General features: G+C 39.8%; 1 protein-coding gene across 1 annotated transcript in view; it reads left to right on the forward strand.

The window, feature by feature from the left end:
• Positions 1–23,481, forward strand: part of LOC126088504 (28S ribosomal protein S29, mitochondrial) — a 92,642-nt gene that overhangs the window by 65,115 nt on the left and 4,046 nt on the right. Inside the window, exon 5 of the mRNA XM_049906647.1 lies at positions 6,425–6,561. Coding sequence (XP_049762604.1) covers positions 6,425–6,561 — 137 coding nt within the window. The remainder of the gene's footprint in view (positions 1–6,424; positions 6,562–23,481) is intronic.

Raw genomic sequence — 23,481 nt, forward strand, 5'->3', positions numbered from 1 at the left:
TTCTTCTTCAACATTCACACATATCCTCACAATTTTGCTTGAATTAGTCTTTACTAACTTCATTTCCTTTACGTTATTGCTAATTAGTAAGGCTTTACATTTCTTTTTAATAAGATCATTAACTTTGTCTGCACTTTCATTACCTACCTATGCACCGTTCAGCTCAACATTGTTGACATTATTCGTAACCATTTGCATCTCATTTACACCATAGTTAATTACTAAAGTTCTTCATTCTTTTTGAAACTGGCACTCATTCACACTGCCATATATTTTATCAGTAATTTCATTCATTACTTGCATACCTTCTGTTTCAGCATAATCACATGCGTTAGTATTTACATTAACAATTTCCTCATCTACCTCCAGATTCTGAACGTTGATCTTACCTCTATGCTTAGTATCAGAAATCAGTTCATTACACTAACATTACCAGAGCAAATTTGCATGCCTTGTGCAACTTTAACCTGGCAATAATTAAAATCATCAACTTCCATCCCCTTATTACAAATGTTTTCCATTTAATTTTCTTTTCATTTCATTTCCAAAAACATCTAATTTTAACCCAAATTTTTTGTCATTTCTTCTAATTTATTTTCTAAACAAATTTGTACAGAGTCCATCTTTTTGTTCAGACCATCAGTATGAACCATTACCTCACTAACTTCCTTCTTAATGTCACTGTTGGATGTTCCGACTCCAACTCTAGATTACTAATGTCACATTTTATTTGGTGTTTAAGGTTATGGACGATTCTTTTGCTCAGTTTACTTAATGCATTCAATAGCCACTCATTATTATCAACATTTACTGCTCCCTGTTCTAAATATCTTTCTGCCTGTATTTTTGGCTTTACATCCACCTCACTCATTACTTCTGCTTCACTGCCCTCTACTTCAGTATCGCAGTACTCTGTAGGGAAGCCCTTGATGTTTCATCGATAACTGGACAGTCATTCACTTCTCCAAACAAGATTGAATCTAACTCTGACTTGAACCAACTGTCCGCACAAGGTACACTTTTAATTTATACTGCCTATTCTTCATCTAAAGCACACTGTCTTTCACTACTTTATCACTCATTTTGAACAAATAGTGAACAACACTTAGTAGGAGGACTATGCTACCTTAATTCTTGTATGTTAGTTGATACTGTTGCTTGGTCACACTTGCTAACTCACATCCCCACCTCATGTTGCAGTGTTGACATCTGAACTCCCATTTGGGTCCTCATTGGCTGGTGTTTCAAGTGTAGCTGTTCAAATTCTGCTCTTCTGCTGGCTGCAATTACTTTCAAAGAGCTGGTTCCCACTTTTCTTATTGATCGTTTTTCAATTTGGGAGCTTTCTTGTTGGATCTTTCTATGTCATGTAGCTTATCTAATTCTGTTTCTTCTTTTTAATCCCATATACATTGTTATGTTCACTGCCCTAACACTTTTTTTCACTAATGTACCACACACAGTTTTATTTACACACTGTATGCTGTTACTGTTCTTGAGGTCGCTGTCTTTATTAACAGCAATGCCACTGTCCACTAGGTTCATAAGTTCTTTTCACCAAGTCAAAACAAGAACATTTCTGAACATGGCAGCACTACTTGGAACAGTGCTAACCTGGTTCCAGCCTCATCTTCTTGTTCTTCTCAGTAATATAGAAGTACAAGTATCTTGAAACCGAAAACTTACTTGTGTTCAACTATGTTATATACAATATTTGATGAAACACCATTGTTTTTTAATTTCACTTGGTCACACATTTATTAGCTTGAAATTGACCTGTTGGGTGATGACCACTTCATTAACACTTCCAGTCATATACTATCAAGATAACCAAGCTAGACTGCAAAATCAGTGACATATTCAGTGGCAACACTTATCATGAATCTCCTCATCTCATAATTCGTAGTTTATAGAAACAGACAGTTGAACACAGTTTGTTATTAAAGTCACTACAAGCATTTAGTGTGCCAGTGATCACACATCCAACAAATGTAGATTGGTAAACACAGTTCATATTTGCAACAACCAAAGAAGTTCACAGAGACATGTTGTTAACAAAATAAATGACATGCAGATGTTAATTGTTCTATCCAGTGGGGTGGGGGCAACTTTTGTATCTTTCACTGGATAACTTGATCCAAATGGACACTAACTTGCATCAAAATGTTAATTGATTACTTTCTAACCACTGACTTTACTAACTCATTGAACGACCAAAGTGCCATTTGTTATGGAAGGATAAGAATCTGTATAAATGTTGACTGCTGTTCAAGGCACTGATTTGTAGTCAAATCCACTTTCAAATCATAAAATATTTCTCATGTAAACCTGGCTTCTTCAATCGTGTCAGTGAATGAATACTGTGTGAAGCATGAATGTGAAAGACCTTCCTCTATAAGAACAATCCTCTTGTAAACATTATGCTGTGTTTTCTTCTGTGTTTGCTATTACCTCATTGGATTTTATTTCCTGCAAAGCCTCAGTGGAATACAATAGTAACCTTATGTTTTATGCGGCAACATAGCTCACTCGCAGTGCTCAGCGAAGAGAACACATTGCACAATGTTTTACTGGCACTTTTAAACAGAGAAGCAGGTCCAACAAGACTGCAAGGATGTGAGCAACTGCAGATAATCATGCGGAAGCTTTTTGTTTCTCTTCGACATTTCACAATTGAATGTTAGTCATGTTTAATGTAATCTGTTTCCTATTGTGTTATTTTAACCCTTCTCTCAGACAGGTATTTTAAATGCTGGAACACTGAAATTATTCACATCAGAAGTATTACAATTAAAACATTTGCTAACAGATTAGACCAAACATTACACCTACAGATAACAACAAAATCATCAAACAGCAGATAAATAATAAAGCTTGAAATACTATTAAAATTTTAAAAGGGATAGATTAATGTGGAGTAATAATCTGGTAATAACTTAGAAAAAGAGCATAAAAAGAATATTAAAAAAATATGTGCATAAACAGAGTATAATTTAGTGATTTTAAGAGTATATTGCACAGATTTCACTTTATAACGAAATACTGAAGTCACTTAAGGTATTACTCACGGGATAACCTCTGAACTCCTTCAAACGTCCGCCCTCGCTACCTGAATGGTCAGCGTGATGGATTGTCGGTCCTCCGGGCCTGGGTTCGATTCCTGGCTGGGTCGAGGAATTTTCTCCGCCCAGGGACTGGGTGTTGCGCTGTCCTCATCATCATTCTATCATCCTCATCGACTGCAGGTCGCCGAAGTGGCATCAAATTGAAAGATCGGCACCCGGCGAACGGTCTGCCCGACAATGGACCCTAGCCATACGATTAAATAAAAAACTCCTTCAATCTCTGAATCTGAAGAAGATACCTTCAACTTTGATGAGTAGCCAATGAACAACACAATCTATGAAACCATAGAAATGCCACATTTTGTCATCTTCTTTTATTACGTGTTGTTCTGCATCTCACCAGTATTTGGCAGTGATATGCGACAGAGCCTCTTGCATTAATTTAAGCACATCTGGTACCTTACATGTCATATTATTTCTTTCGACATATCTTTTAAAATGTCTCCAGACAAGTTCTAGGGGGTTCAAGTTGCAGTGGTATGGCAGTAAGCTAACAACAGTGTGACCAGCAAACAGTGCTGTTTCATCAGTACTGTACTGATCTACAACATAAGCTTCAACCTGTTTCAGTAATTCAGGCTAAGTTGCAGTAGAATCAACATGTGCTCCCTTTTCCATAAGGCAGTATACAATGTCTTCCTTCCTCCAATGTTTTTGTTGCCTACATTCAAACTATGATATGAAGCATTGTCCATAATTTTAACACTGTAGGGCTTGAATTTGGGTGGTATATCAATGAATCATTTTATAACAACAGCAGAATCAATTATTGACAAAATTATTTAATTGGATAGATAAAAAAATCTATTCACCAAGTGGCGGCAGAACACACACATAAAAGTTGGTTGCGGAGCCAATGGCTCCTTCTTCAGGTAGAAGGCTTGAAGGGGTAGGAAGAAGGATGAAGGAAAAGGACTGGAGAGGTCAAGGAAAAGGGATATATTTTGGGAAAGTCACCCAGAACCATGGGTCAGGGGAGACTTACTGTACGGGATGAGAGGAAAAGACTAATTAATAATATTATGGAACGGAAAATTGCTACAAACCATATAGTGGAGATGCTGAGTCGCAGATAGGCACAACAAAAAGACTGCCACAAATGAAGCTTTTGGCCAGTAAGGCCTCCGTCAACAATAGATGACACACACACACATCAACGCAACTCACACACACGACTGCAGTCTCAGGCAACTAAAACCACACTGCGAGCAGCAGCACTAGCGCATGATGGGAGTGGCGACTGGATAGGGGTAAGGAGGAGGCTGAGGTGGGGAGGAAAAGGGGTAGTATGGTAGGGGTGGCAGACAGTGAAGTGCCGCAGTTTAGACAGATGGCAGGAGAGAGATGGTGAGGGGCGGGAGTGGGGGGTGGGGAAATAGTGGAGAAGGAGAGAAGTAAAAAGACTGGGTGTGATGGTGGAATGGCAGCTGTGTAGTCTTGAAATGGGAGCAGGGAAGGGGCTGGATGGGTGAGGACAGTGACTAATGAAGGTTGAGGCCAGGAGGGTTAAGGGAACGTAGGATGTTTTACAGGGAAAGTTCCCACCTGTGCAATTCAGAAAAGCTAGTGTTGGTGGTAAGGATTCATATGGTACAGGCTGTGAAGCAGTCATTTAAGTGAAGGATGTCATGCTGGCAGTGTGCTCAGCAACAGGGTGGTCCCTTGTTTCTTGGTCACGGTTTGTCGGTGGCCATTCATGTGGACAGACAGCTTGTTGGTTGTCATGCCCACATAGAATGCAGCACCCCACCCCCACCCCTCCCCATCTCTCCCGTGCCCTCTGTCTAACCTGTGGCACTTCACTGTCTGTCACCCCTACCATACTATCCCTTCTCCTCCCCACCTCAGCCTCCTCCTTACCCCCATCCAGTCGCCACTCACATCATGCGCTAGTGCTGCTGCTCCCAGTTGGTTTCAGTTGCCTGAGACTGCAGTTGTGCGCGCTTGTGTGTGTGTGTGTGTGTGTGTGTGTGTGTGTGTGTGTGTGTGTGTGTGTGTGTGGTCTATTGTTGACAAAGGCGTTACTGGCTGAAAGTTTTATTTGTGGCAGTCTTTTTGTTGTGACTATCTGCGACTCAGCGTAGTCAGTTTTTGTTACCTTGGTGATAGACCTGCAACAAAAGCTTGTCTCTATCAGTCACTGTTTTGTCAGTCCACACTTTCTGTGTTACATGTCCTGCGTTAACCCGTGTTTTGTTAGGTAATAAATCTTCCATTTCTCGTATCTGAACTTTGAATCTGCTGGAGATAACATCTCCTCCACAAAGCAATATCCTCTCTAACGGTAATAATGCTATTTCATTTCCTACTTTTGAACTGAAAACCAATATCCTTTATCAGTTTATGAAATGTTCTTTTAGAAGTAGGCAATTCGTTGTCATTATCTACTGCTTGAAGTACCTTGTTCATTGTAGGCACTTTGTTCCTGAAGAAAAGTGCATGCACCTTTGACCACACAGCATTTTTAACAAAATAGTGATGGTTTGCTAAATTATGTGACATATGTAACTGAACACTCCTGTACAGGGAGATCACCACTAACAAACGAAGAAATTTAATCTCAAGTGTACAACACAGGACATCATCTTGATAAACATTAAAAAAGAAAAAAACATTTCGGAGTGGGATCGAACCACAACCTTCTATATACAAGTCAGTTACTATATTCACTTCATTGCCACAACTGTGTGGATTTGGTGATATTTTTATAATGATTTTATACCGTGTTTCTAAAATTTGTTAAAAAGGAGAAAATTTAAGTGTTTTGGCATTTCACATCCAAGGGAGAAATGGAGAGACTATTTACAAACCAGGTCAATATGTACCAGTCAGAACTAACTATAATGTTACGCACAGAATTGTTCAGAGAAAGTGATTGTACACTGATATTAAAAATAAGAAATATGCATTTAGCATCCTGATCAGCAAAACCATTGCTGTCTGTCAGTGCTTTAGACTGTCCTAAAGTCTCATAAGTGGTAGTAAAACATAAAATATTTAATATGTAATTAGGGTGACAACGCTCATGAACGTGTGCTACAGCAGGTAACCAGTTACCACATATGTGTATGTTTACATCAGAGTTGTTCTTATGAAGAATATAGGATACATATATTAGCTTGTAATTTTCAACTGTGGATTAAATAGAATGTTGCTGTCACATGTGATTCTTGAAAACATAACAACAGATCAAAACCCAGGTTGTTACAACTTTCAATGGTGACTGTTTTCTCTTTGTTTATAAGTGATATATTTGAACTGCCTGTTTTGTGAAATCATTTTTTTTCTTTTTGAATCAGTTCGAAACTGGTTGAACATGCCCAAAGAAGTTGCCAATTCACAGACAAAGGAGGGTTGTGTGGATCTACCAATAGATGCTGCAGAGTGGTTGGCTCATTTCAAAATGCAGAACAGTACTCTCTTAAACAGGCTTGATGTAAGCATTTTTACAGAACAAGAAGTTAATTTATTTGGTATTTTATCCTACTATCTTTCTACTGTTTGAATAATCATCTATAATTCACTTGACCCAACTGCAGCAATTGCAGCGTGACTGACAGAAACATTTATGGGGACGGCCTGTATAACATTCACTATATACTCACTTTAGACATTTATGTAATTATTTAATTAATGACCCATATAAAATTTAGATAGCTAGACAATAAGACAGTAATTGTTAGGGATTTCTTTATCTCCCAATGATTCATAATTAATTAAGCAGTTTAATTATAAACTTCAATAATTATAGTCAATAGCATTAAATGGTAATAATAATAATAATAATAATAATAAATATGTTTATACTAAAGTGAATAATTGTTCTAATGTTGGTCACCTTCAGCTAATAAAATCTTAGCTAATCACCTATTCTGTAAGTCCACACAATCCATTACCTAGTCTGCTATTAGGAAGAATGTATGAAAGCTATCATTTATTGCACATCAAATAAATAACATATCAAAAGAAGCAGTTCTGATTCCTTCATCATCTCCCACATTTTCCAGCTCAATAACGGATGTCTTACATAACTTTGTGTGCTATACGTAACTTGACAGGTAAACTGAATATTGTCTGTTTTAGTTCATGGCACTATAACAATATAAAGTCTGGTCATTGTTCAGTTTTTAAGCATCATTAAGTGAGAGATCAGAGTGAAAATATAAAACAATAATGAGTACTGTGTATCAAAGAATATGCAACTGATAGATATCTAGTCCAATAATAAACATACAGTGCATACTGTTATGGTTGTGGTTTGGAGACAACTTTGTTTTACATGGCGGTTAAGATCCTTGGACCTTTTCTCTTGATTGTGCTATTGTGATCAGATTTTTATTCTTCAAAGGCAAATTATTAATTCGTGACTACTGACTTCATTTCAGGTCCATTTGTTTTAATCCATCAAAACCATTGTGCCAGTAGAACAATTTTTCTTGCCATTTATCCATACATGCAGCACTTAACAACCTGTATGCATCAAAAATTCTAAAATATCTCTGTCAATATATGCTTGGCACCAGTCGCCACCCGTGAAAATATAATGAACACACATTTGTTTCATCATGTTATATAGACTCAAGATATTTGAATTCATTCTCTCACTTTTACAAAAACCTTGTTTACAAAATATTCAAAAACTTTAACATTCACACATTAATAATTACAATATATTCTTACAAACTAATAGGACAAAAATACAACTAGATCCAAATAGCAGACTTTTACCATAGTTGTAGTACAACTATTAAAGATGGGTGGTGGCTTGCATGCACTCTTAGCTGCTACAGTTCTCAATCAAGCATTTGATATCCCATTATGTCAGAGGGTCTTTATGAGTAACTAAGAGGTAAACAAACTGAGAGTAAAAAGTGCTTGAAAATAACTGGAGAAAGTGGCAAAGTGTTTCTGATAAAGATTTTGAAAGGTGAAACTGTCTCGTAAATGTTTATGTCAGGTTATGTTCCAGTTTTTGCTGTTTATAAGTGCATGTAATGTGAATATATTGCATCTGAGTGGGTCAGAAGCAAAGGGTTATAAGTGTACTTCATGTTGTTTTGAGAAAATGAAGTTAAAGTTCACAAGGTTTCAGAATTGTCTTTAGATTTCAAAATGGAATATTAGAATTTTTTATGTACATTAGGCAAGAGAATACTCTGTAGCACTTTATTTTTGCATGTTGGAATAGCAAGTGATTAGTTTTATATCATGTATTGTAAAATCCATATGCACTTGTATTCCTTTGCTTGTTGTATATTGTGAATTAAGAAGAATGTGATTTATGCTTACTCTATAACGCTTTATTATTGGTTGTTAACAATTCAGTATCATGAAACTTCTATTTAGCACTGTAACAAGGAACATTTCCGTAATGCTACTTGAATACCATTTCTTTTGTGGCTTACAATAGTGAAACAAGATAAGAAAGAATTCTTGTCAATGCATTACCCCATTAGTGAAAATATTTCAAACCACCTGGTCAGTGATCTCTTCTCATGTATTACAAAAAGGCTATTTTGATAATATCAACATTAAAACTCACTATACCCTATGTGAATATAATTCATTTTCTTAGTATAGCATGTAAAATATTGCTACAAAATAAGAAACAATCTAGAATGAGATTTTCACTCTGCAGTGGAGTGTGCGCTGATATGAAATTTCCTGCCAGATTAAAACTGTGTGCCGGACCGAAACTCGAAATCGGAACCTTTGCCTTTCACAGGCAAGTGCTCTACCATCTTAGCTACCCCATGCATGGCTCATGCCCCATACTCACAGCTTTACTTCTGCCAGTACCTCATCTCCTACCTTCCAAACTTTACAGAAGCTCTCCTGCGAAACTTGCAGAACTATCACTCCTGAAAGAAAGGATATTACGGAGGCATGGCTTAGCCACAGCCTGGTGAATGTTTCCAGAATGAGATTTTCACTCTGCAGCGGCATGTGCACCGATATGAAACTTCCTGGCAGATTAAAACTGTGTGCTGGACCGAGTCGTGCTTGGGTAGCTCAAATGGTAGAGCACTTGCCCGCAAAAGGCAAAGGTCCCAAACTTGAGTCTTGGTCCGGCACACAGTTTTAATCTGCCAGGAAGTTTCATATCAGTGCACACTCCGCTGCAGAGTGAAAATCTCATTCTGGAAACATCCCCCAGGCTGTGGCTAAGCCATGTCACCACAATATCCTTTCTTTCAGGGGTGCTAGTTCTGCAAGTTTCGCAGGAGAGCTTCTGTAAAGTTTGGAAGGTAGGAGACGAGGTACTGGCAGAAGTAAAGCTGTGAGGACAGGGTGTGAGTCGTGCTTGGGTAGCTCAGATGGTAGAGCACTTGCCCGTGAAAGGCAAAGGTCCCAAGTTTGAGTCTCGGTCCGGCACACAGTTTTAATCTGCCAGGAAGTTTCAAGAAACAATCTATTAATAATCTGATTCCAGGAAGTCTTTCTCTTCATATGGTTTAATTTCCTCAAGTGGGTCATCCCTGGTTGTTCTTTTTGGTTGTCTGTCTTCATGTGAAAGTGAGCAGAATAATTCATGATGGTTAGCTGGGATAAATGGAAGCAAATTCAAAAGATTTTTGTATTTTGGAAGCTTAAACTTTGGAGATTGGTTGTATAGTGGTGATAAGATGACATTTGTGGGAGTTCCACCTTTTCTGTCATGTATTGTTAGACACAAATACGCCTGTATCTCTTTGGTGTCAACTGTTTAGTGATGTTTTGTAACTAGTTTTCTTTTCATTCACCAGGGAGCAGCCATGTTACATTCCTTAGAATGCACCAGATGCACTTATCTCATTTTCTGGGAAGTGTCACTTGTATCCCATTGCCTCTGACCCCTCGTACTATTAGAACTATATTAGCCACTCCTATAATTTATCAGAATATTATCACTCTAGGACATAAAATCTGCATAACCCTATATCCCATTAAACAGGTTTTAATTTTACCAGTATGTATATACATGATAGAGTTCTATGGAAAATTGAATAAACGATTTGGTAGAAGAATTTTATAAAAGAAATAGTAGGTAAGTAGTGTAAGAGGAAGAGCATTACTTACTTATTTTCAAATCAAAGTAGTGGCTTTGCTCCTAATATACGTATATAAAGTAATATAGAAGTAATTTCAAAAATTATCAGTTTCAGTAGATTGCAGTGGCTGCTTCTCATTCCACATTCCTGAAGGTTGTCCTTTATGTAGGGATTTACAGAACAGGAAGTGCGAAGGAATGTTTTTAGCTTTCATTAAATTATTAGGGTTATTCATTGTTTCTAGATGGCAATTACCAATTATAATGTAACAAGATGTTTCATATGACTCTGCCACATCGAATGACTTCTCTAACCTTCCTCCTGCGACTACTAAATGTGTGAAACGTTATTAGATAATTTACAGAAGACTATAGAATTTACTTTTCATTTCTCTTCTTATTTATTGGTACAGAGTTCAGTTTTGATAATCAGCTTTTGAGAGTATGTGAGCATCTGTATGTTAACACGGACTGGTAAGCTACATCATCTTGAAGTTTCAAACATTTCATAAGTGGCAATGATCAACAAAATTGTTATACAACTCCATAAACAATGAATTGCTATTAGTATATTAAATGATTATTTACAATAGATTGACACTGAAATTACACGTTGACATAGTAACTGTACAGACTGAAAGCTAGTCCATGATTTCTGAAAACTATACTGTATTTATTTATTGAATGCTCACCTCTGACTGATGGTGGGTTTGTGTTATACGTCTCTTTATGATACCTGTAGTATGATATTAAAAACTATTAAAGTATAGAGCTATTACATTTTAAATATTAACATAAATACAGAGAACATAGAAGATGCAAAGCTATAATAGGCCTATGATGTGATTCTTGAGTTTCTCCTGGCGTATTTGATAATCAAAATATCCACGGGTGTGCTGCCAGTCTATAGTGTCCAACGGGCACAATATTTCGGCGATCATACATGTCGCCATCATCAGGTGAACTGACGGACTGAGCTCCTGTGAACGTGCCGGCACGAAGATCCGTACGCTATGGCTGCTCAGAGTTCCCTCTCTGAGCAGCCATAGCGTACGGATCTTCGTGCCGGCACGTGCACAGGAGCTCAGTCCGTCAGTTCACCTGATGATGGCGACATGTATGATCGCCGAAATATTGTGCCCGTTGGACACTATAGACCGGCAGCACACCCGTGGATATTTTGATTATAATAGGCCGTTAGGTAAATTAGCTTAACCAAAATCTGAGTAATTAGAAATTGACAAAAAGTACTACTTTATTAGCCGGAAGTTGTAATATGCACAGGGATTCTCAAAGTTCCCCAAGAATTTTTTAGAAAGTGAGATTTTGTTTTTGGGAAAATTAATAAACTGGCATATTATTTTAGAAAAAGTATGCATTTCCATAAACATAAAAATCGTGGCTACTAAACTAATACTGGATTTTGGAAAGAATTACACTTTAATATTGGAACATTATGTAACATGGAAATTTTGAATGCAAAGGAATTCAGGTACTACAGCAGGTGATGAGTAGAACGAATAGTAGCTTATTATCTAAATCACTTTATTCAGCAGATTAATATTATACATATATAGTGTCGCAGAAGAAGCTGAGTAGCACCATGGTGTAGTGGTTATGATACTAAACTGTTGCATGGAGGGTCGTGAGTTCAAAACTCACCTGGAATGTACAATTTTAATTTCTATATTCGGTTTTAGTACATTCTAGAAGTATCCACAAATGTCAAGCATCATTGTACTGGAATGTTCTGTAGCTGTATATATACTGTATGTGTTCTGGCTGGAGGCAGTTCGCTACGCGCTCTTGTATGTGCAATTGCTGAATAAACCTTCGTTAAGTGAAGTTGGTGTTCATCATTCACGTAATTACACCTTCTTCTGTGTGACACTGTTTTGGTGGAGGCACCGGGTATTGAAACTTCTGATAGTGCACATTATCGACAACACAGTGGCTCCCATCAGGCCACGCACGACAGAGCCACCATTTACATGGCGAGAAACCCGAGTTCGAGCATATTCAACAGTTCGCAATCTACCAGAGACAGAAGAAGAAGAGGACGTTACGATGACAGCATCTGTGTGCCATCACATGAGACATCCTTCCAGGTTCTCTGGGTATGATGGTCAAGATCCAAAGAAGTGACTGAAGGTCTATGAGCGTATAGCCAAATCTAACAAATGGGATGACACTGTGCATTTGGCTAACGTATTTTTCTACTTAGAAGGCACTGCCAAGCAATGGTATGAGGACAACAAGGAGAAGTTCACAAGCTGGGAAGTATTCCAGGCAGAACTGCGCATGTATTTCGGCGACACGTAAGTGCAAGGCTGAAAATAAATTAAAGTTCAGGGCACAGCGTCCAGGAGAAACTACAGCACTACAGCATCCTACATTCAAGACGTCTTGGAAGCCGTGTGAAAAAGTGTATCCTAGAATGAAGGAGGAAAATAAGGTTGCACATATCATGAAGGGTTTGCTGAGGACATGTATCAGGCCCTACTGCTGAAGGAGGTTTCGACAGCAGATGACTTCATAAAATGGTGCCAGTATATCGAGACAATGCATCAAAAAAGAATTACATGCAAGAAGTTTGAATGGCTTCCAAATGTCGTATCGATGACTGTGATGGAGGAAGCAACTGTTTTCGCAAGTGTTCTTCATCAGATAGTGAGAGAGGAAGTTCAGAAGGCACTTGGATTGCACGGCGAGCAAAAAGCTGAGACCTTTCAAGAGGTCATATGGGAGGAAGTGGAACAGACATTGAACCCAATCTCTCGTCCTTCATTTCCCTTTAAAACGTTGAACAAGTCGAGACCTAGGCAGAGTTACGTTCCTACAATGCTGCACAAGGAACCTGTTTGGGCACCAAGGAAGACTGACGTCTGGAGGACCCAGGATGACCAACCAGTATGTTTCCACTGCGGATGAATAGGACATGTGGTGTGCTGTTGTTGAGAAAGACGGTGGATATTTGATGACGTCCACGCCAGAAGACAGCAGACCGATCTTAGCCGATGCTAACTCTGGAACGATGAAGATGAACATGATGATGTGGGTGCAGGATGATATGGGTCACCATTGCTGCAAGTTACCGCTGGAGAGGACGCTCCCCAACATGCCAATCAAGGTCTCCATCGCCGTTTTGAAGCTCCAGCCACGGCAACCTGGAAAACTAAAGGGTGTGACCTTCCTTGGAGGTGAGGCCGCTGAAAAGAAAAATCCTCCGCCGTCGATCACTACAAAAATGACAGGAAACTACGTTGATATCCTCATGGATGGCCAACCAGCCCAAGCTCTTGTGGACTCTGGAGCATCATATTCAGTCATTTCGGAGTATTACTGTCGCCTGTTGCAGAAAATCATGTTTGTTGACAGCAAAATAACTCTGCTGAAGGTGGCTAATGGTAAATTTGTAAAACTTACAGGAAACCATTTGTGTGGGTATAAGTAGCCGTACACAGCTGTTAGAATTCTTCATCTTACAAGAGATTAGTTATGACGTCATTCTCGGACGGTACTTTTTGAAAGCTTCCCAAGCAATTATAGATTCTGGTCACTCGAAGATTATGCTAGACGAGATAAGATACTGTGGACAGGAAGATGCGCATGTGTGCCGGATGAAGTGATCATTCCTGCAGTCAGCGCTGGAAAGGCAACTGTCATGTGTCATGCCATGCATCAACCCATGGATCTTGTAGTGGACTGTAAGAGAAGTATACCACTGAAGCCTAACTTGGTTATCCCAGGCTCTGTCATCTCGTTTAAGAACGGAATCAGTGAATTGTGGATAGTTAACTGTTGCCGAGAACCGCAGATCCTTCCAAGATGCATGTGCATAGCAAACACTGAGCTGTTAACTCCAATGCCGGGTCTATAGGTGAAATTAGCGCTACCACTAAAAGACAAGATCTTCTAGCTTGACTTGCAATAGGTCTCATTAAGGACTACTTGCCATTCTTCAAGAGTTCTCTGAATGCTTCAATCAACAGGTGAAGAGCAAATTAGACAAATCAATGGTGAAGCACCGGATTAACACTGGATACCATCAACCAATAAGCTAGAGAGCATACCGTGTGTCAGCAATGGAACATTGAATAATTCGCGGTGAGGTAGAGAAAATGCTGATGAATGACATCACTCAGCCTTCACAGAGCCCATGGTCGTCACTAGTGGTTCTCGTCAGGAAGAAGGATGGTAGTTGTCGCTTTTGTGTTGATTACAGGAAGCTTAATAAGATAACTAAAAATGATGTTTTCCCTCTTCCACGAATTGACGGTACACTAAATTGTCTGAAGGGGGCTAAGTTTTCCTCAACCGTGGACATGTACTCAGGATCCTGGCAAATCAAAGTAGATGAGGCTGATCATGAGAAAACTGCATTCATCACCCCTGAGGGCCTGTATGAGTTTAAGGTAATGCCGTTTGGTTTGTGTATCGCACCAGCAACTTTTGAACAGATGATGGATAATCTTCTATGTCACCTGAAGTGGATGATGTGTCTTAGTTATTTAGATAACATTATAGTGTTCTCAGAGGCATTTGATGAACATATGAAAACACTGAGAGCCATTCTTAAGTGTCTCCAACAAGGCGGACTGAAACTTAATACAAGAAAGTGTCTCTTTGGAGCAAAAGAAATCAAACTACTTCGACATCTTGTGTTAAATGAAGGTGTGCAGCCAGACCCAGAAAAGGTGAGATCTATAACGGAATTTCCTATTCCTAAAAGTATTAGAAATGTGAGAAACTTCCTCGGACTATGTTCTTATTACCGTCGTTTTATCAAAGACTTTTGTATCAAAGCCAGGCCACTCCAAGAGTTGTTAAAAGCTGATGCTAAAGGTATCTGGGGTGGTGCTCAACAAGATTCTTTCGATGTGCCGCGAAAAGCTCTGACGACTGACCCTGTACTTGGTCTGTATGATGAGAGAGCACCTACAGAAATACCCACGTATGCCAGTGGGTATGGGGTTGGTGGTTACAGCCTATGCTTGTAGGGCACTTACAAAAGCTGAGAGAAAATACCCAACTACAGAAAGAGAATGTCTTGCTGTGATCTGAGCCATGTGCAAATTTGTACAGTATCTCTATGGAAGGCCATTCACAGTTGTTACGGACCATCATTCACTTTGTTGGTTGACGTGTGTTAAGGATCCAACAGGATGACTCGCCAGGTGGGCACTACGTCTTCAAGAGTATGGCGTTACCATAGTGTACAAAAGTGGAAGAAAACACCAAGATGCCGACTGTCTCTCAAGAAACTGTGTGCAAGACCATCAAGACTTTGATGAAGATAGTGACTGTCTCGCTGCACTCCAATATCTCTCTGCTGAACAGAAGCACGACGCCAAGATATCTCAAATTATGCTTGCTTTAAATCAGTCAGAGGATGTGAAAGGACAATTTAAGGTAGTTAATAGATAACTTTGCCAGAAAAACTTGACCTGTTTGGAAAGAGGTGGCTACCAGTGGTTCCTAAACATATGTGCTTAGATGTTCTACAGAAATTCCATGACACACCTGAGGCTGAACATTTAGGATTTATTAAGACCTACGATAGAATCCACAAGAGATTTTTCTGGCCAGGTTTATTTAGGAGTGTCCGTCACTGTGTGTCGCACTGTCAAGAGTGCCAGAGGAGAAAGGCAGTTCCTCAGAAGCCACCTGGTTGACTCATACCAATTCCACCAGCCGAAACACCTTTCCAGCATGTTGGGGTTGACGACCTCAGACGATTTCTAATGTCTGCTAGTGGCAATAGATGGATTATTGTTTGCACTGATTATCTGACATGTAATGCCATTACAAAAGCCGTGAAAACAGTCGAAGCATCCGAGGTAGCCAAATTCATCGTGGAAAACATTGTATTAAAACACGGTGCCCGAAGGTCGTCAATTATGGATTGAGAGAAAGTTTTTCAATTGAATTTTGTGACAGAGATAAATCGTCAGTGCAACATTACTCATCACATGATGATTGCCTACCATCCGCAAACTAACGGGCTTACTGAACGCCTTAATAAGTCCTTGGCCGACATGCTATCAGTGTTCGTCAATGTTGAGCAGAACAAATGGGACGAGGTGCCACCTTTCGTGACTTTTGCCTACAACACTGCCAAACAAGACACCACAGGATTTACACCATTTCCTGGTGCATGGGCATGAGGCGACTATGACGATGTACACTGTGTTTCCGTTACAGCCTGATGACATGGACGATGACTACATAGACCAGGTGTTAACCAGATCTGAGTTAGCCCGGCAGTTAGCTCGACTCTGCATGCTGCAGGCTCAAGAAAACGACTGCTGAAGGTATGACGCGAGCCACCGCCCTGTTATCTACCAGCCTGGTGGCCTCGTCTGGATCTTCACTCCTATTCGGAAGGTTGGTCTCTCGGAGAAGCTCCTCAGGCGCTACTTTGGATGTTATAAGGTTGTAAGGCAGTTGTCTGATGTTACCTATGAAGTTGAAGATTTCGACCCCGACGCAAGATCAGCGATAAGGTCCACATCCTTCGAATGAAGCCCTTCAAGGATCCTGCCACCCAGGGTAAATTCGAAGCTCCAGCGACAGGCAACATGCGACAAGGTGACGAAGAGCGTAGCAGCAAGAGAAGTTCTAAGAAGATCACTGTCAGGGCGAGCATCAGTCATTGGGAGTCGGAGTATGCTGGACCGATGACTCGTTCCCGGATTAGGAGGACGTAACACTGAGACACTGTTATCTTAAGGAGGGATCAGTGTCACAGAAGAAGCTGAGTAGCACCATGGTGTAGTGGTTATGATACTAAACGGTTGCATAGAGGCTCGTGAGTTCAAAACTCATCTGGAATGTACAATTTTAATTTCTATATTCAGTTTGAGTACATTCTGGAAGTATCCACAAATATCAAGCATCATTGTACTGGAATGTTCTGTAGCTGTATATACTGTATGTGTTCTGGCCAGAGGCAGTTCGCTCCACACTCTTGTATGTGCAATTGCTGAATAAACCTTCGTTAAGTGAAGTTAGTGTTCGTCATTCATCTGATTACACCTTCTTCTACGTGACAATATTAATGACATGGCAGAAGAACAGAGACTAAGAAAAAAACAAAGACTTACAAAATATATGCCAAGTTATGGCTTTCAGAGTTTTCTTTGTGATTGATGTTCACCACAGAGGGTGCCTCACAGTCCCTCGGTAGCATGGAGCATGGTGAATATGGCAAGAGGGTGAGGCTGAAGACTGAGAGTGTGTCATCACAAGGTCGGTCACACTGAACTACTGCAGTACAGGAGGAGTGGATGTTGGGGGTTTATCAATGGCAGAAACATCCTTGGACAATAGCCTTGCATACCAGTGACACAGTGGATTCTGTGATGTAGTGTGGCATGTGCATTGCAGTTTAACTGACGTGGCAGTGGTCCATTGTTCGAGCTTGACATTGCAATGCACGGGGCATCATTTGTGGGGTGGTTGAGGGAAGCTCGACAGGTAAAGTGATGAGTTGAACAATCGGTGTGGAGCATTTGTTGTAGTAGTGGTAGCAGGCAACGTCATCGAATGGCACGGCATTGGCATGTGGTGGCAAGGGAAGATGTGAACATCCAACCTTATGATGTGTAGTTGAGATGCTTGTCATAGGTGCGATGGAACATCCCACGTCTTGATTTATATGGCACCATGCATATTGAGTTGGTGAGTGCGTGGTAACCAAGGAGGACAAAACCAGTGTGGCTGAGTGTAGTCTGGGTAAGGTTGGTCGGCATGTTCATACCCATGAGTCACTGGGCTTGAGTCGTCGTAGATCTGGAAGGACTAGTGAAATGAAGGTGATCGGTTTCCTCAGTGGTTGTGCATAATCAAGGAATATGCGATGTGGAGAGTAAAGCATGTGTGGCACAACAGTGTCACCTGGAAGTTGGGTTTGACAGTGTCACTCATGGAGAATGTCAATTAAAGGCAGCTTGGGAGGGTAGCGATGAGATCCAGGGCATCGAACTGTGAAGAGGAATGAGGTCATTGTCGGTTTTGGGAAGAGGCAATGGTGAGTGCCCATTTCCCATCAATGAATCAAAACACGAGGCACGTCGAATTCGGAACTTGTGTCAGTCGAGTGCAACAACTTGGAACTGACCGCAGAGTCATATTTAATGTGTGCCCATTTGTGAGCACAGCCTGGAGCATGCTATTCGACAGCAGTCGTAGTCAGTCAGGGACATGAAGAATTCCTGCAGTGTGAAGTGAGAAGGCAGCGAGAGAAGAGCCAAGCCGGGAAATAGACACACTCAATGTCAGCAACACAGGAAACATGGGCACGCAGCTTGTTATTGTGGGGCATGCTGGCGACAAACTCCTCCCGCATGAGTGCATCAGCGTAGAGGTCATGGTCGCCCGACGTGTTGCTGCTTGTGTCGACAGCGTGAAGGTCCAGTTGCTGGACAGTGACTGTGACGTCACTGCCAGTAGCACTCTTGTGGGTCCAGATGGACTACGGTGAAGCATGGCGGTGGGCATCACACACAATAGGAATGACTTGGGGCTGCATGTTATCATTTATGTTGACCAAGCAAATGCTGGGTAGCATCTGTGATGTCACCATCGGCAGCATTCTGTGGGTCTGGACAGACTCAGTTGTAGCACTGTGGTGGGCGTCATACACAGTGGGAATATGTTGATACAGGTAGCTATAGTAAACTTGTGGAGGTGGCACAATGGAGGCAGGCAAAAATTGTTACACGAGTGCCGAATTTGCAGCACTGTAGTTATCGTGAGTCAGTGGTGCAACAATACTGTCACTGATAACCACACAGTAGCCACTTAAATGTTGGCATCTTGCATCATGTTGTTAACGGCAAACAAATTTTCACAATTGTAAACAATGTTTGGGGGTTGTCTGGACAAAATGGTGGCAATAGCAGGCTTGACAGGTTTTGACGGCAGGGAATGGTTGTGAGTGGCAAAATCGTGATTGAGTAGTGTGGTTTCTCCAGCAGGATTATCACCCGAGGTCATCATGGTGTAGTACATAAGGAACCAAATGTAGTGGATGTGGTGACAGAGTCAACCGGCGTAGCAGCAGTGATCAGTCTCGCCGAGTGTGGGTATGATGAGAATGTGTTGCACGGTGGATCACCCAAGAGTCCCATGGAGGGGTGGGGGGCAGTGGGTGATGCCGAAGCACAGTCGCCATTCGCAGAATGTAATGCGAACACCAGATTAGTGTGGCTTCGATGGCCGTGGTCACTGAGTGCGTTGCCCTTCATAGTGGCATGTAATGTGAATGCCTGTTGTGGTGTCAATGTGGCTGTGATGGTCGTGGTCATTGATTCCATTATTGGTGTCATTGCAAGATGTGATGTGTCACATGGGACCCTTGTGGAAGGGGTGAGGAATGCAGAAGTGGGCAGCCCCTTACAACAGGCACAGCCATGGCTGCAGTTGACATGAACGGGAACTGTGTGGGAAATGAGTGCGGAAAACAGATGGCCTCATGCATGGAATGTTGCACAAGATCACGCCGTCATCGGTTAGGGTGTGCGATTGCAGTGTGCTTCACATTCTTATTACGTTTCTACAGTATCTTGCACTGAGTGTTGCACTGGAGCTCCACAGTTCGGATACAGAATGTTCTGTGAAAGCACTGGGTATGGTGTTGGAAATGGTGGACAAGCCATTGTGTGTAGTAAACAACATTGTGCAATAAATAAACTTTGCGATGATGAGCTGTCCAGCGAATGATATTTGGCATCACCACTGTGGTGTGCAGTCCAGTGAACACTGTTGGTGACATGTTGAATGTTTGGAGCACAATTGTCAGTAACATCAGGTCCTGTAGCAACAACAAATAAAGAGTGTCATTATTTGTTGTGTAGTAACACTACAGGAAAACACACAAGTCAAAATAGTCAATGGAAGAAAACAGTATCACTATTGTGCACTGTACATGCCAAGTAGATAAACCATGTTGAAAAATCTCCTGGATATGATGAAAGGCAAAACATCAGAACAGCACTGAATTGCTAGCTCGTGGTGGATGCCAAAAACACATTGTAGTCATTGAAAAAACTGATTGTCAGAGTGTCAAGGTCTTCATGATCATTAGGTTCAGCAATGTGGTATTCAGGTAGTGTGCTGGATGAAGAGTAGAACAAATCCCAACAACTTATTATCCAAATTACTGTATTCAGTAGACACAGTAAACAGATGTGAAAGACATGAGAGAAAGTAGAGACTGAAGAAAAGTCAAAGATATACAAAAGATATGCCAGGATATTGATTTCAGATTTCTCTTTGTGGTTGATGGTCACCACACAACGTTTGAAATATTGCGTTTTCAGAAAAAGTAAAATATTTCCTTCAGACGGGTCTGTGTTGGCATTTGAACAAGCTATGTCAATCTGGAAACAAGCGGTTTTTAGGTGGATGGAATTTTTATGAGCACTTGGTTTACAGGTGTAGTAAATTATTAATATTACTTTAAATAAAATGTTTCCATGTGAACTAAATGTACCATTGTCATCAATAATTGGTTAATTATACTGTGAATAATGAAATTTTGAAAAATACTGCATGAATAAGAATCTGGTAATTCTGTGTGCACATAGTATGTGCATTAGTAATGAACAGAATCAGAAAAGGGAAAAATATTATTGGCATCAAGACTGGTATGGGAACAAGTAAGACAATCCTACCTTGCTCTGTTAAACAATGCCATCAAAAAATTAATTTTGAAGATGAAGAGGAATGTTACTCAATATTGTTAATGCATTACTACATCTGCTACATACTGAAGGCCTTGATCTGTTTTGTTCACACTGTGGATGACATTCCTGCTTAATTAACTTAATAAATGTCCTTTATTTGGTGACTTAGTTTGGAAATTCTACAATACCAAGATTTATGAATGGAGTTTTGATGTGTGAAGTATAAGAGTCACTTGTCACAGGAACTGCTGAGACCAGTGAAATTAGTAAAGTCAGCTGGTGTTGACTTGTTTTTGCTCATAGCCAACCTTAATTAGCAAATAGTACTGTTCACATTACATTGTGCAGCAGTATTTTGTGATTTGCAGATACAGTTTTTCAGTGTTGATTATATCACATCATTTAACAAAAATAACAATATTATGAGAAGGAAAGTTGCTACTCACCATATAGTGGAGATGCTGAGTCGCAGATAGGCACAACAAAAAGATTTTCACTCTTAAATCTTTCTGCCAATGGCTTTTGCCAACAATAGACACACATATGCACACACACACTCACGCAAATGCAACACACAATTCGTGTGTGCGAGTTGAGTTTGCATGAGTGTATGTGTGTGTGGATGTGTGTCTATTGTTGACAAAGGCCATTGGCCGAAAGCTTTGAGTGTGAAAATCTTTTTGTTTGCCTATCTGTGACTCAGAATCTCCGCTATATGGTGAGTAGCAACTTAACTTTTCATAATATTGTTACAGTCCATCCTGGATTTCCATTGTTTTATTTAATGAAAATTTTGACTATATAAAACCAGTGCATATTTGATTTACATCTTGCCTGCGCTGTGGGAAGAGAGTATCTGGGAGGCAGGGATCACATTCAACTGCACCTACCGCCCCCAGGTGCCAAGTTACATAGTGTGTACAGTGCCTTGAGTTGTACTACATCCCTGGAGAACCTTATTTGAGAAGTAATCTGTGTAACTCAGAATGAACCGTTGAATTAATATTTTCTATGTGAGATATGTAGCATGGCAGGATACTTTTGGTGGATAATCATTCTACTGTCTTTTACTACATTTATGGACTGGTTGTATCACTATTTTGCAGTACATTTGTGTTTATCACAAGGGTCTTTACTGTGCTGTCAGCTCTTGGATCATGTTGAATCACGTGAAGTGCATAAACTGAAGGGGCACTGTCATAAATCGCTGGACACGTGTTTTGTTGTTCAATTTAGATTTGCCATAATTTTCTCAGTTTCTCAGGTAACAGCAAACAGTGTCTTCTGGAGCTACAGCTAGTTCTACTCTTAAGTCACTTGTCATTAAAATATAGAAAAGGAAATAAGAAATAACATTTTTAAACAAACACTATATACATGCACAAAAAATATTATTGAAAGCCTCTGTTAGTATGAGGATTTCATAGACCTTCCACAAATAAATGGCCTTTACATATTACCGGTCCACTGCCCACAAAGAAACTTCTCTCTCTCTCTCTCTCTCTCTCTCTCTCTCTCTCTGTCTGTCTGTCTGTCTGTCTGTCTGTCTAGATTAGATTAGATTAGATTAATACTAGTTCCATGGATCATGAATACGATATTTCGTAATGATGTGGAACGAGTCAAATTTTCCAATACATGACATAATTAAGTTAATTTAACAACATACTTAAGTTAATATAACAACTTTTTCATTTTTTTGTGTTTTTTTATTTTTTTTATTTTCTTTTTTTTTTTTAATTTATATGTAAAAATTCCTCTATGGAGTAGAAGGAGTTGTCATTCAGAAATTCTTTAAATTTCTTCTTAAATACTTGTTGGTTATCTGTCAGACTTTTGATACTATTTGGTAAGTGACCAAAGACTTTAGTGCCAGTATAATTCACCCCTTTCTGTGCCAAAGTTAGATTTAATCTTGAATAGTGAAGATCATCCTTTCTCCTAGTATTGTAGTTATGCACACTGCTATTACTTTTGAATTGGGTTTGGTTGTTAATAACAAATTTCATAAGAGAGCATATATACTGAGAAGCTACTGTGAATATCCCTAGATCCTTAAATAAATGTCTGCAGGATGATCTTGGGTGGGCTCCAGCTATTATTCTGATTACACGCTTTTGTGCAATAAATACTTTATTCCTCAGTGATGAATTACCCCAAAATATGATGCCATATGAAAGCAACGAGTGAAAATAGGCATAGTAAGCTAATTTACTAAGATGTTTATCACCAAAATTTGCAATGACCCTTATTGCATAAGTAGCTGAACTCAAACATTTCAGCAGATCATCAGTGTGTTTCTTCCAATTTAATCTCTCATCAATGGACACACCTAAAAATTTGGAATATTCTACCTTAGCTATATGCTTCTGATTAAGGTCTATATTTATTAATGGCGTCATACCATTCACTGTACAGAACTGTATGTACTGTGTCTTATCAAAATTCAGTGAGAGTCCATTTACAAGGAACCACTTAGTAATTTTCTGAAAGACAATATTGACAATTTCATCAGTTAATTCTTGTTTGTCAGGTGTGATTACTATACTTGTATCATCAGCAAAGAGAACTAACTTTGCCTCTTCATGAATATAGAATGGCAAGTCATTAATATATATTAAGAACAACAAAGGAC

The sequence above is a fragment of the Schistocerca cancellata genome, chromosome 6, assembly GCF_023864275.1.
Source record: "Schistocerca cancellata isolate TAMUIC-IGC-003103 chromosome 6, iqSchCanc2.1, whole genome shotgun sequence".
In the NCBI taxonomy this organism is placed as follows: Eukaryota; Metazoa; Arthropoda; class Insecta; order Orthoptera; family Acrididae; genus Schistocerca; species Schistocerca cancellata.